This window comes from Anolis sagrei, chromosome 4 (assembly GCF_037176765.1).
Source record: "Anolis sagrei isolate rAnoSag1 chromosome 4, rAnoSag1.mat, whole genome shotgun sequence".
NCBI classification, from domain to species: domain Eukaryota; kingdom Metazoa; phylum Chordata; class Lepidosauria; order Squamata; family Dactyloidae; genus Anolis; species Anolis sagrei.
Window position 1 is genome coordinate 127,962,098 of NC_090024.1, and position 13,094 is coordinate 127,975,191.

General features: G+C 45.7%; 1 protein-coding gene across 2 annotated transcripts in view; it reads left to right on the plus strand.

The window, feature by feature from the left end:
• Positions 1-4,591: 4,591 nt before the first annotated feature.
• ASTN1 (astrotactin 1) overlaps positions 4,592-13,094 on the plus strand; it is a 361,917-nt gene continuing 353,414 nt past the window's right edge. For both annotated transcript variants that reach the window (XM_060774412.2, XM_060774413.2), the window contains exon 1: positions 4,592-5,221. In XM_060774412.2, the coding sequence (XP_060630395.2) occupies positions 4,855-5,221 (367 nt within the window). In that variant the 5' untranslated portion in view covers positions 4,592-4,854. The remainder of the gene's footprint in view (positions 5,222-13,094) is intronic.

Sequence of the window (13,094 nt, forward strand, 5' to 3'; positions counted from 1 at the left end):
AATGGATTCCAATTGGCAAGGAGAGTTAGACAAAGCTGTACTTTAATCACCAACCTACATTTTAATTAAATTTATACAAACACACCATATCAAAAAAAGAAAGTAGAGTGAAAATTGGAAGAAGAAACATCAATAAGGTAAGTTATGCATATGACACATTATTAGTAGCATATTATATATAGCGCAGGCTTGAAATGACAACTGATGAAAGGAAAAAAAGTAAGTGCAAAAGCAGGGCTGTAACTGAATATTAAGTAGAGAAAAATAATTACTACAGTATATTTAAAGTGTATTGAAATTGTTAATAATTTTCTAAGCCTGGGTCCAGTTAAATCAAAATGGAGACTGTAGTCAAGAAATGAGAAGATCTATGAAGGATCAAGATAAACTCTAGTGCAGTGGTTCTCAACCTGTTGGTCCCCAGATGTTTTGGCCTTCAACTCCCAGAAATCGTAACAGCTGGTAAACTGGCTGGGATTTCTGGGACTTGTGAACCAAAACACCTGGAGACCCACAGGTTGAGAACCACTGCTCTAGTGCATATCAAAGCCAAGGTCATCCATGCTATTCTTATGTGCCATCAAAGTTGTTTTCAACTTATGCTGACCTTAAGGTGACCTGTCATGGGGTTTTCTGGGAAAGATTGATCTGAAAGGGTTTGGTATTGCCTCTGTCTAAGGTCAAGAGTGTGTGACTTGCCTCAGGATCACCCAGTATGTGTTTATGGATGAATGGGGATTCAAACCCTCATTTCCATGATATTCCAGTGCTTAAACCACTACATCATGCTGGTTCTCCTATAAGTATTTCCTATTTTTATGTACAAATGTGAAAACTTGACAGTGAAGAAAGCTGACAAGAGGAGAAATGCACAAATGAAATGTAGTGCTGGAAGAGAATTCTAGGAATATCTTGAAGCTTTTGAGAAGACAAATGAATGGATTCTAGAGCAACTCAAGCCTGAACTCTCAATAGAAGTTCCCCTTGGGCTTTGGACTGTTGGGTATGGTTTTTCCAGAGAGGGCTTCTTTCCACTGCCATCCTCTGCAATTTACCCTCAGCACCTTGGACAGCCACGTTTCCTGGTCTAAGTCTTGGATGAGCCTTTGGAGACCAGGCTTTGAATCCCCATTTTGCCATGGAAGCCTGACAGGTGACCTTCATTGAGTCACGGTCTCTCAGCCTCAGAGGCAACCTAACCTGAACAAAGCTGGCCAGGAAAATCCTGTAATGGTGTTATCATCATTATCACATTTATTCATATACTGCTTTTCTCTCTCTCAAAGAGACTCAAAGCAATGAACAGTGATAAAAACAAGATAAAGTCACCTTAATGTTGTCTTAAGTCAGAAACGACTTGAAGGCACACAACAACAACAACAACATCCCTCTGAAGATGCCAGCTGCAGAAGCGGGCAAAACATCAGGAGAAAATGCTGCTAGAACATGGCCATACTTTGCCAGTGTTGACGTCTGGTTTGCCTACTCTGGAACATGCAACATATCATTGCCCTTTTTTAGGGGTCCCTTTCAAATCTATGATACTGCATCTGTCATATACATATATGTATGTGTGTGAATAGCTGGATGGCCCTTTGTCAGGAGAGCTTTGATTATGTTTTCTTGCCCTGGTGAAGGGAGTTGTACTGGATGGCTTTAAGGCAGCATTTCTCAGCCTGGGGTTTGGGATCCCTGGGGGGATTGCGAGGGGGTGTCAGAAGGGTCACCAAAGGCCACCAGAAAACACAGTATTTTCTGTTGGTCATGAGGGTTCTGTGTGGGAAGTTTGCCCCAATTCTGTCATTGGTGGGGTTCAGAATGCTCCTTGATTGTAGGTGAACTATAAATCCCAGTCACTACAACTCCCAAATGTCAAGGTCTATTTCCCCCAAACTCCATCCGTGTTTATATTTGGAGTTATTGCATATAAATAGTTTGGTCCAGATCCATTATTGTTTGAATCCACAGTGCTCTTGAGATGTAGGTGAACTACTACTCCAAAACTCAAGGACAATGCCCACCAAACCCTTCCAGTATTTTCTGTTTGTCATGGGAGAACTGTGTGCCAAGTTTGGTTCAATTCCATCGTTGATGGAGTTCAGAATTCTCTTTGATTGTAGGTGAACTATAAATCCCAGCAACTGCAACTCCCAAATGACAAAATCATAATTTTTTGAGTGATGGTCACTCCTTGTGTTGTGAGACATTTTGTTGCCAAATTTGGTGTGATTTCGTTCATTGGTTCTTTTGTTTTTGAGGTACTCATTATGCACAGAGCATTTATATATATATATAGACTAGCTATCCCCTGCCATGCATTGCTGTGGCCCACATGGGGGTTCTATGTGGGGGGGGTTGGCCCAATTCTATCATTGGTGGGATTCAGATTGCTCTTTGATTGTAGGTGAACTATAAATCCCAGCCACTACAACTCCCAAATGTCAAGATTCTATTTTCCCCAAACTCCGCCAGTGTTCACATTTGGGCATGTTGAGTATTCTTGTAGAGTTTGGTCCAGATCCATCATTGTTTGTGTCCACAGTGATCTCTGGATGTAGGTGAACTACAACTCCAAAACCAAATGACACTGCCCACCAAACCCTTCCAGTATTTTCTGTTGGTCATGAGAGAACTGTGTGCCAAATTTGGTTCAATTCCATCGTTGGTGGGGTTTAGAATGCTCTTTGATTGTAGCTGAACTATAAATCCCAGCAACTACAACTCCCAAATGACAAAATCATAATTTTTTGAGTGATGGTCACTCCTTGTGTAGTGAGACGTTTTGTTGCCAAATTTGGTGTGATTTCGTTCATTGGTTCTTTTGTTTTACGGTACTCATTATGCATAGAGCATTTATATATATATATATATATAGATTATTATGAGAATAGCACAGGAGACAAGGTGGAACTGTCCCCTGGCTCCCTCTCTCTTCACTCTGGCCCAGAGCGACAGCGACGTTGGGGGGAAGGGTCCCCAAATAATAATAATAATAATAATAATAATAATAATAATAAACCTTTATTTATACCCCTCTACCATCTCCCGGAGGACTCGGTGCGGCTTACAAGAGGCTGAGCCCAATTACATCAATAAAACAACACAGCAATACAGACAATAAAAAACTCATAAACAAAGCAATAAACAATAAAAATAACACCACGACGCATTAAAAACCTATGGCAGGGCCAAATGTAAGAATTAAAATTTTAAAATACTGGGTATGACAAGGTGACATATGGCTAGGATGGGTATTTGGAGAGAATTGGGTGAGCAGACAATTGTAGATCATTAGTAAAGTGTGATTAGGGACATGTTGCTTAGGATTCCTTATTCTGGGAAGGCACACTGGAACAACCACGTTTTCAGGCTCCTCTTAAAGACTGCCAAAGTTGGGGCATGTCTAGAGGCGGCCCAAGAAAGTACGCAAATTACGCTTTTGTGTAGGGCGCCCATCTAGGGGGGCGCTCTTGAGGAGCTCCCACGCATGGCTTCACGGTTTTCGAGAGGCCTGGCTAGGGAGGAGTGCTGCTTAGGCCTTATTCCTTCTGAGCCAGGCCTCGCGATTCTCGCGTCTTCTTCCGTGAGACAACATTGTTTCGCAGAAGAAGACGCGAGAATCGCGAGGCCTGGCTAGGAAGGAGAGCGGTCTAAGCAGCGCTCCTTCCTAGCCAGGCTTCGCGATTTTTGCGAGGCCTGGCTAGGAAGGAGCGCTGTTTAGGGCGCATTCCTTCCAAGCCAGGCCTCGCGATTCTTGAGTCTTCTCCCACGAGACAGGCCTGGCTAGGAAGGATGCGCCCTAAGTACCCCGTTTTTTACGGTATGTGTGTATATATATATGTGTGTGTGTGTAGTGATTGGTTTGGGGGGGGGCGCTGCTTAGGGCGCATTCCTTCCAAGCCAGGCCTCGCGATTCTTGAGTCTTCTCATGCGAGACAGGCCTGGCTAGGAAGGAATGAGCCCTAAGTACCCCGTTTTTTACGGTATGTGTGTATATATGTGTGTGTGTGTGTGTGTAGTGATTGGTTTGGGGGGGTGTGCCAAAATACTGTTTGTTTACCATTGAAAATTACCTAGGGCCACTTCTGGTCATGTCTGATATCCTTGGGGAGCGGGTTCCAGAGTCGAGGGGCCACCACCAAGAAGGCCCTATCCCTCGTCCCCACCAATCACGTTTGCGATGCAGGTGGGATCGTGAGCAGGGGTTCGTACACAGATGATGGCATATTCAGGAGCCAAGGTGGAACTGTCCCTTGGCCTCCCCTCTCTTTACTCTGGCCCAGAGTTAGGCCTTTGGGGTTTTTTATAACAAGGGTTGCATGGCCTTTGGGGTCTCTTAACTAGAATTCTATGGCCTTTGGGATCTAACTAGGATTCTATGATGCTCAGCCCTGTTGGCCTTCCTCGTGTGGTACCAGAGGCACCTGCCTGGTCCTTTCTTGGGAGAAGAGGCTGGGGGAGAAGGCTCTGTACCTGTCTGTCTTCGAAAATGCAGTGACAGCATGCAACCTTTCCCTCCCTCCTCGACCGTGGGAGAGAGCCTTGTGTGCCTCAGGAGGAGGTTGGCGCGCGAGGGAGAGCGAGCGAGCGCGCGAGTGAGTGAGAGAGCGAGCGCGAGGCAGAAGATGCAGAGGAGGAGGAGGCAGAAGAGGAAGCCTCGCGCTCCCCTCCCCTGAGCCTCGCGCTCTCCTCCTCTGCCTCGCGCACCCTTCCTCTGCCTCGCGCTCTCCTTCCTCCCCTGCCTCGCGGACAAAAGGCCTTCCTCTGGTCCTCCCCGCTCCCCCCTCCCCTCGGCTCTCCCTCCCCGCCCCCTCAGCGCCCGCCAAAGGCGAAGGAAGGCGAGGCAGCTCAAAGATGGCTTTCGCCGGCGCCCGCCTCATGGCGTCCTGCTGCTGCCTCTGCCTGGGCTGCTGGGCCCTTCTCTCGGGAGCAGAGGCAGCGGCGGGTGGGGCAGGTGGAGGTGGAGGTGGCTCCGAGGCGGCAGGAGCCGGGGGTCCTGAGGCGGCGGCCGGCGCCGACCCTTCCTCAAAGGAGATGGAGTGCAAGCTGAAGAGCATCACAGTCTCGGCGCTGCCCTTCCTGAGGGAGAACGACCTGAGCATCATGCACAGCCCTTCGGCCTCCGAGCCCAAGCTGCTCTTCTCCGTCCGCAACGACTTCCCCGGAGAGATGGTGGTGGTGGACGACCTCGAGAACACCGAGCTGCCCTACTTCGTCCTCGGTGAGTCTGGCAACGCGTAGAAAAAGAACACAAGGCCGCGGGCGCGCGCGGCAGGGGAAGGGGCTTCCTCGCGCTGCTGTGGCGCGTGACCTTCCGCCTTGGGGAACGCCCTTGGTGGCCTTCTCAGGCCCTCCAAGCCCACTCAAGGCCTTGCGCGAGGCTGCCTCCACTCCTTGTAGGCCTGAACCTCCTCCTCGCAGGTGCTTTGGCCTCAAGGATGCTCCTCATTGCTGCTAGCTCGTCCTTCCATTCCTGAGGCCCGGGTTGAGGAGAGGAGGCAGCCCAAAGGTTGACATCCGTTGAAGCTCCACTTCAGGTGATGTCACAGCCATGTTTCACTAAGTGTTTCCCCTTATTCCCCTGGATGGCTTGTATATTTCATTATGCTTGGGTCTAGGTTTCTTGATTTGAAAGGGGACAGGGACACTGGCTTTACTTGGCTGCTGTGTTGGTGTGGATGAGCGCAAACAAATTGAAACTGAATCCAGACAAGACAGAGGTCCTCCTGGTTAGTTGAAAGGCCGAACAGGGCATAGGGTTACTTACTTACTTATTTATTTATTTTGAAGATTTCTATACCGGCTTTCTCACCTCAACCGAGGGACTCAGGTCGTTTTACAGCATATATGCAATTACAAAATATACAAATACAACCGAGTGCAACATCATTAAGGATTAAAACCACACAATAAAATACAATAAAACATCATCATTACAATTACCCAGGCCAAAACGTCAATACAATCGCAGTCGAAGTCACAGTTCATTAAAGATTCAGTCCTCGAATGCCACATTCCAGAGCCAGGTCTTTAGTAGTTTCCTGAAAGTCAGGAGGGAGGGGGCAGATCGGATCTCTAGTGGAAGGGAGTTCCAGAGCCGGGGAGCCACCACCGAGAAGGCCCTGACTCTCGTCCCCACCAAGCGCGAGTGTGAGGGTGGTGGGACCGAGAGCAGCCCCCCCCCCCGGTAGATCTTAATAGCCTTGATGGCTCATAGGGGAGAATCCGTTCGGACAGGTAAACTGGGCCAGAGTCGTTTAGGGCTTTGTAGGTCAAAACCAGCACCTTGAATTGTGCTCGGAAGCTAATCGGCAGCCAGTGGAGCTGACGTAACAGAGGGGTTGTATGCTCCCTCTACCCAGTACCCGTTAGAAATCTGGCTGCCGAGCGTTGGACTAGCTGTAGCTTCCGGACAGTCTTCAAAGGCAGCCCCATGTAGAGAGCGTTGCAGTAATCTAAACGGGATGTAACCAAAGCGAGGACCGCCATGGCCAAGTCAGACTTCCCAAGGTACGGGCGCAGCTGGCGCACAAGATGATCTGTTGTTGTCCAGAGTAGAATTATCCTCCAGGGTCAGTGTGCAGTGTGTGGGAGTCCGTAGGTGACTGTGGTGCTCCCAAAGTTTTTAACTTTGTGTTTTTTAAATACATTATAACTGTACCCTTAATTTGCTTCTGACACGATAAATAAATAAATAAGGAAAAATGTATAAGTGTATGTTTGTCGTGATGCTGGCCTTTTTTGCTCCTTTTTTCTTTCTTTCTTCTTTTCTTATTCTTCTTTTTCTCCCTTTATTTTAATTTCTGTACTCCCACTTTTCTTTTTATAATGTTCACCCACTTTCACTGTATAAAAACCAGTATCTTAGGTATTATAAGCTATTTTAATTATTTGTGTGTTCAATAAGTGTTTGTTTAATGTCATTTATGTTATTCACTAATAAAAATCATATTTCAAATAAATAAATAAATGCCAGAAGGAGGTTAGGCCTTTGGGGTTTCTCATAACAAGGGTTCCATGGCCTTTGGGTCTCTTAACTAGAATTCAGTGGCCTTTGGCAAGGGTCCTCAAACTTTGTAAACAGAGGGCCAGGTCACAGTCCCTCAAACTGTTGGAGGGCTGGATTATAATTTGAAAGAAGCATGAATGAATTCCTATGCACACTGCACATATCTTATTTATAGTGCAAAAAAACCCCACTTTAAAACAATACAATAATTAAAATGAAGAACAATTTTAACAAATATAAACTTATTAGTATTTCAATGGGAAGTGTGGGCCTGCTTTTAGCTGATGAGATAGGATTGTTGTTGTTATTGTTTTGTGCTTTCAAGTTGTTTCAGACTTAGGTTGACCCTGAGCGAGGGCCGCATCCGGCCCCCGGGCCTTAGTTTGAGGACCCCTGAGTTAGAGAAACAAATTCTATACATTTGGTGGCAGCAAAGACTTCTTCCAGCATGCTGACATTTGTCCACTTGTCTTCCCAAGAGATTTAAAGATGGGCTCAAAGCCAACCTTAAAAACTCTGCCATAGACACTGAGAACTGGGAAGCCCTGGCCCTTGAGCGCTCCAGTTGGCAGTCAGCTGTGACCAGCAGTGCTGCAGATTTTGAAGAGGCACGAATGGAGGGCGAAAGAGAGAAATGTGCCAATAGGAAGGCGCATCAGGCCAATCCCGACTGGGACCGCCTTCCACCTGGAAACCAATGCCCTCACTGTGGGGGAAAATGCAGATCAAGAATAGGGCTCTACAGCCACCTACGGATCCACCCCCAGGTTACCACTCTTGGAGGACCATCATCCTCGGACTATGAGGGATTGTCTAAGAGAGAAGAGGTGCGCTATACTTGATCTGCATCTTCTTCCGCAGTGAGGGCATTGGTTTCCAGGTGGAAGGCGGTCCCGGTTGGGGTTGGCTTGATGCACCTTCCTCTTGGCACATTTCTGTCTTTCGCCCTCCATTTGTGCCTCTTCAAATTCTACAGCACTGCTGGGCACAACTGACCTCAAGCTGGAGTACTCAAGGGCCAGGACTTCCCAGTTCTCAGTATCTATGCCAGAGTTTTTAAGGTTGGCTTTGAGCCCATCTTTAAATCTTTTTTCCTGTCCACCAACATTTTGTTTTCCGTTCTTGAGTTCAGAGTGAAGCAACTGCTTTGGGAGATGGTGGTCGGGCATCCGGACAATGTGACCGATCTGGTGGAGTTGATGGTGGAGTACCATCACTTTAATGCAGGTGGTCTTTGCTTCTTCTCTTTCCAAGAGATTTGCAGGGTTTTCCGGAGGCAGCGCTGATGGAATCGTTCCAGGAGTTGCATGTGACGTCTGTAGACAGTCCACGTTTCGCAGGCATATAGCAGGGTTGGGAGGACAATAGCTTTATAGACAAGCACCTTGGTATCTCTACGGATGTTCCGGTCCTCAAATACTCTCTGCTTCATTCGGGAAAATGCTGCACTCGCAGAGCTCAGGCAGTGTTGGAGAAGTAACTGCCAAGGTAGCGGAAATGGTCAACATTTTCTAATGGGTTACAGCCTGTACTTGACGAGGTTACACTCCCCCTGAAGTTGCAGGTTCGCAGTTTGGGAGTGATCCTAGATTCATCATTGAGCCTGGAACTCCAGGTCTCAGTGGTGGCTAGGGGAGCTTTTGTACAATTAAAACTTGTGCGCCAGCTGCGCCCGTACCTTGGGAAGTCTGACTTGGCCATGGTGGTCCACACTCCTGTTACATCCTGATTAGACTACTGCAATGCACTCTACATGGGGCTGCCTTTGAAGACTGCCCAGAAGCTTCAATTAGTCCAATGGTCAGCAGCCAGATTGCTCACTGGAGCGGCGTACAGGGAGCACACAACTCCTCTGTTACACCAGCTCCATTGGTTGCCGATCTGCTACCGAGCACAATTCAGAGTGCTGGTTTTATCCTTTAAAGCTCTAAACAGTTCTGGCCCAGAATACATGTCCAAAAGTATCTCCTGCTATGAATCATCACAAAGTTTAAGATCATCTTGAGAGGCCCTGCTCTCGATCCCACCGCCGTCGCAAACCTCTCAGCGGCCTTCGATACTATCAACCATGGTATCCTTATGGAGGGGTTTGGAATCAGAAGCACCGTGTTACCATGGTTCCAGTCATACATCTCAGGCAGGTTCCAGATGGTGCTGCTTGGGGATAGCTACTTCTCAAAAAAGGAATTGTTATGTGGTGTCCCACAAGGTGCCATTCTAACACCAATGATCTTTAATATTTACATGAAGTTGCTGGAAGAGATCATCAACAGGCATGGGATAAGATGTTATCAGTATGCTCATGATAACCAAATATATTTCTCAATGCCTTCAAAAACAGCTTCAGTTAAGGATAGTGTGTCTCCTCTGAATGAATGCCTGGAGTCGATAATGGGCTGGATGAGGGAAAACAAATTGAAACTGAATCCAGACAAAACGGAGGTGCTTGCTATCAATGGTTCTAATCTGGGAGTGAAAGTGTGTCAACCAGTCCTGGATGAGGTTATACCTTAAAGACTGTTCGCAGTGCTCCTGTGTCTATCTCTCCAAATGTTAGCCAGGTAGATGCAATGGTCAGGAGTGCTTACTATCTGCTTCAGGTGATCCACCCTCAGTGTCCTTTCCTAAATTTGGAGACTTGAAGATGGTAGTGGACACACTGGTAACCTCAAGGTTGGACTTCTGCAATGCAGTCTACATTGGGCTACTCTTGTCCTAAATTCAGAAACTCCAAGTGGTTGAAAATACAACAGCTAGATTGGTCACAGGAGCATCTAGGAGTGATCATATCACATTTATGCTAAAATCACTCCACTGGCTGCCAGCTAGTTTCTGAGCAAAGTACAAGGTGTTGGTTTTGACCTTTTAAGCCCTACATGGTTTGGGTCCGGGTTACCTAAAAGATTGCTTTCTCCCATACAATCTGCCCTGAACACTAATATAATAATAATAATAATAATAATAATAATAATAATAATAATAATAATTGTATTGTCGAAGGCTTTCATGGCCGGAATCACTGGGTTGTTGTTGTAGGTTTCGGGCCATATAGCCCGAAAAAACCTACAACAACCCAATTATTATTATTATTCTGGCAGGCCTGTCCAAACAGTCTTTAAACATAAAGATTAATTTTAAAGCATATCCCTTGTTTAATCTCTGTTTTGTCTGTTTTATTATGTATTTCACAGATACATTTTGGCATGTAACTTTTATGTAGGCATGTATTAGTGTGTGTATTTGTAGTGTTTTTGATGTGTTTATGTATTTAAATTGTTTTGTAACCCACCTCTAGCCATGAGGAGAGGTGGGTGAGAAATAAAATTATTATTATTATTATTATTATTATTATTATTATTGTTTCACCCCCAGAGCAGCCCAGCTGTCTTTCAAAACTGGGGTGGCCTGTGTAGCCCTTCCCTGCCCAGGGAGGAGGTCATTTCTTCCCCTTCCCTCAGGCAAGAAGATTTTGGCCTTCTTCATTTTTAAGAATAGAATAGCTTTATTTGTCATTGTACTATTGCACAATGAAATTACATTCTTTTCCCCACACACATCACAAAACATCACACCCATCCTTCCACACCCCCTCACCATCACAAAGCCCCCAATTATTATCGTCGTCGTCGTCGTCGTCGTCGTCATCATCATCATCATTATCCATGGAGACACAAGGTGGCTAATATTTATCCACACTATGCATTTTAAAAGGTAAAAGGAAGAGGGGGCCGACCAAGGGCAAGATGGATGGATGGCATCCTTGAAGTGACTGGACTGACCTTGAAGGAGCTGGGGGTGGTGACGGCCGACAGGGAGCTCTGGCGTGGGCTGGTCCATGAGGTCATGAAGAGTCAGAGGCAACTGAACGAATGAACAACAACAAGCATTTTTAAAAGAGCCGTACAAAAGTTTAAAAACAATTAAATAATAACAGTGTGGTTAAAAAAGAATGAAAATACAGCAAATATATTAAAATGGCCTTGAAAACTCATATCTCCCTCCCAATTCCATTCACACTCTCCAGAGCCTCCCCTTCCCCAAAAGTTTGTTGTCAGAGGAAGGTCTTGACCTGCTTGCGGAAGGCCAGCAGGGATGGGGCCATTCTGGTTTCTCTTGGGAGGGAGTTCCACAGCCTGGGAGCAGCCACCAAAAAGGCCCTCTCCTGTTTTCCCACCAAGCATTCTTTATTGTGTGGTGGGACCAAGAGAAGGCCCTCCCCACTAGATTGTAGATGGTTCCCACATAGAAAGGGCCACATAGAAAGAGATGTGGTCCTTCAGATAATCTGGACCAGAGCCATATAAGGCTTTGTAGGTCAAAACTTTGAATTGTGCTCGGAAACGTCCTGGCTTCCAATGGAGCTGTCACAACAGCAGAGTTGCATGCTCCCTGTAGCCAGCCCCAGTTAGCAGTCTGGCTGCTGCACTTTGGCCCAGCTAAAGTTTCCAAGCACTTTTCAAATGCAGCCCCATGTAGAGCGCATTACAGTAGTCCAACTGGGATGTAACCAAGGCATGTTCTACCGTGGCCAGATCTGACTTCTCCAGGAACAGGCACAGTTGGTGTACTAGCTTTAACTGTGCAAAAGCACTGCTGGTCACTGCTGATACCTGGGCCTCCAGGTTCAGAGCTGAATCCAGGAGTATTCCCAAACTGTGAACCTGCATTTTCAGGGGGAGTGTAACCCCATCTAACACAGATTGGAATTATGGAACAGCTCTATTTTTGGTGGGTGGGAATGAGGCCTGCCTGCTTTGCCCTCTGGAACCTTTCTGTTTACTACAATTGACATGCTCAATATAATTTCAAAGGCTTTCGTGGCCAGAATCACTGGGTTGCTGTGGGCTTTTCAGACTGTATGGCTGTATGGTGATGTTCCAGTAGCATTCTCTCCTGATGTTTCACCTACATCATTTTCAGAAGTTCTGCTGCTAGTGAGGCAAGTGTTGTATTCATCCAAGAATTAAATAGGATGGAGCCACAAAAGTTAAATTATTAGCAAAATGCTACAGTTGTGCAGTGCAGACATACAACAGCAGGAAAAGGTCAAAATCATTGGTTTGTCTCTTTTTCCCACTAATTTTTGCTTGTCTCTCTGCTCCTATATCTTTTAACACGAATAGCATAAAAAGTCAGTCCGCTTTCTTCATTGTCCTCATCAGGTACTAAAAGGTTCAATCTTCATACTGTATATCAATTAGTATTATTATTAAAGGAACTACTCTCTAGAGTCCAGCAAGCAAGACACATGAATCATAGAAGCAAAAGTGCAATGGCCCTATGGGCGTTTAGGCTCAACTTCCTATTCAATGCAGGATCCCCAGATAGAGCACGTTCAGCAGGGAGCTGTCCAGCCTCTGTTTGAAGAGATTCAGAGGAAGAGACCCCAAAACCTCTAGGCAATTGGATCTATTGCCAAACCAGCCTAAGTGTCAAGAGGTTCCTTCTAAAGTTCAAGTGAAATGCACTCTCCTGTGATTTAAAACTATTTAATCTATTTTATAACTATTGTATAAGTCTAGAAATGTTAGTAAACAAATCAACCCCAAAGCTCATGGTTAACTTTCTAAAGGGTCAATGTAAGTACTGTTTCTAAACTGTTATTTAAAAAGGAACAATCCTCCTTCTCTGAATGGTGAAAAGCAAGAGCTTAGTCCATGCTGGGAGAATGTAAAAGAAACATCGGCCCTCAGTACTGTCTCTTCTGGCCTTTTTAAATGCCTGGAGCATGAAATGGTAGAGCCGGCCTGCCCCTTGAGGTGGCATTAGTACTTTCCCCTCTCTGTGGAATGATCCTCGATTTATCCATACATCACATCAAAATCCATAATTTTGGCCCAAAAACTGCTCTCAACTTATACATGAAGTCAACCTGTACATTAATATATATGGTAGTTCTATATATAGAACTATCAGAGAAAAAGCCCACATCCTCCTCTTTGTGACAGTTTTTGAAGTACGGTGGACTCTCAGCATTTACTAGGATTTGGTTCCAGGACCCCCTTGGATATTCAAGACCCAGTATATGTATTGGTATGGTAAACTGGTGTCCATGATATAAAATGGAAAACAGTAAAATTTACAT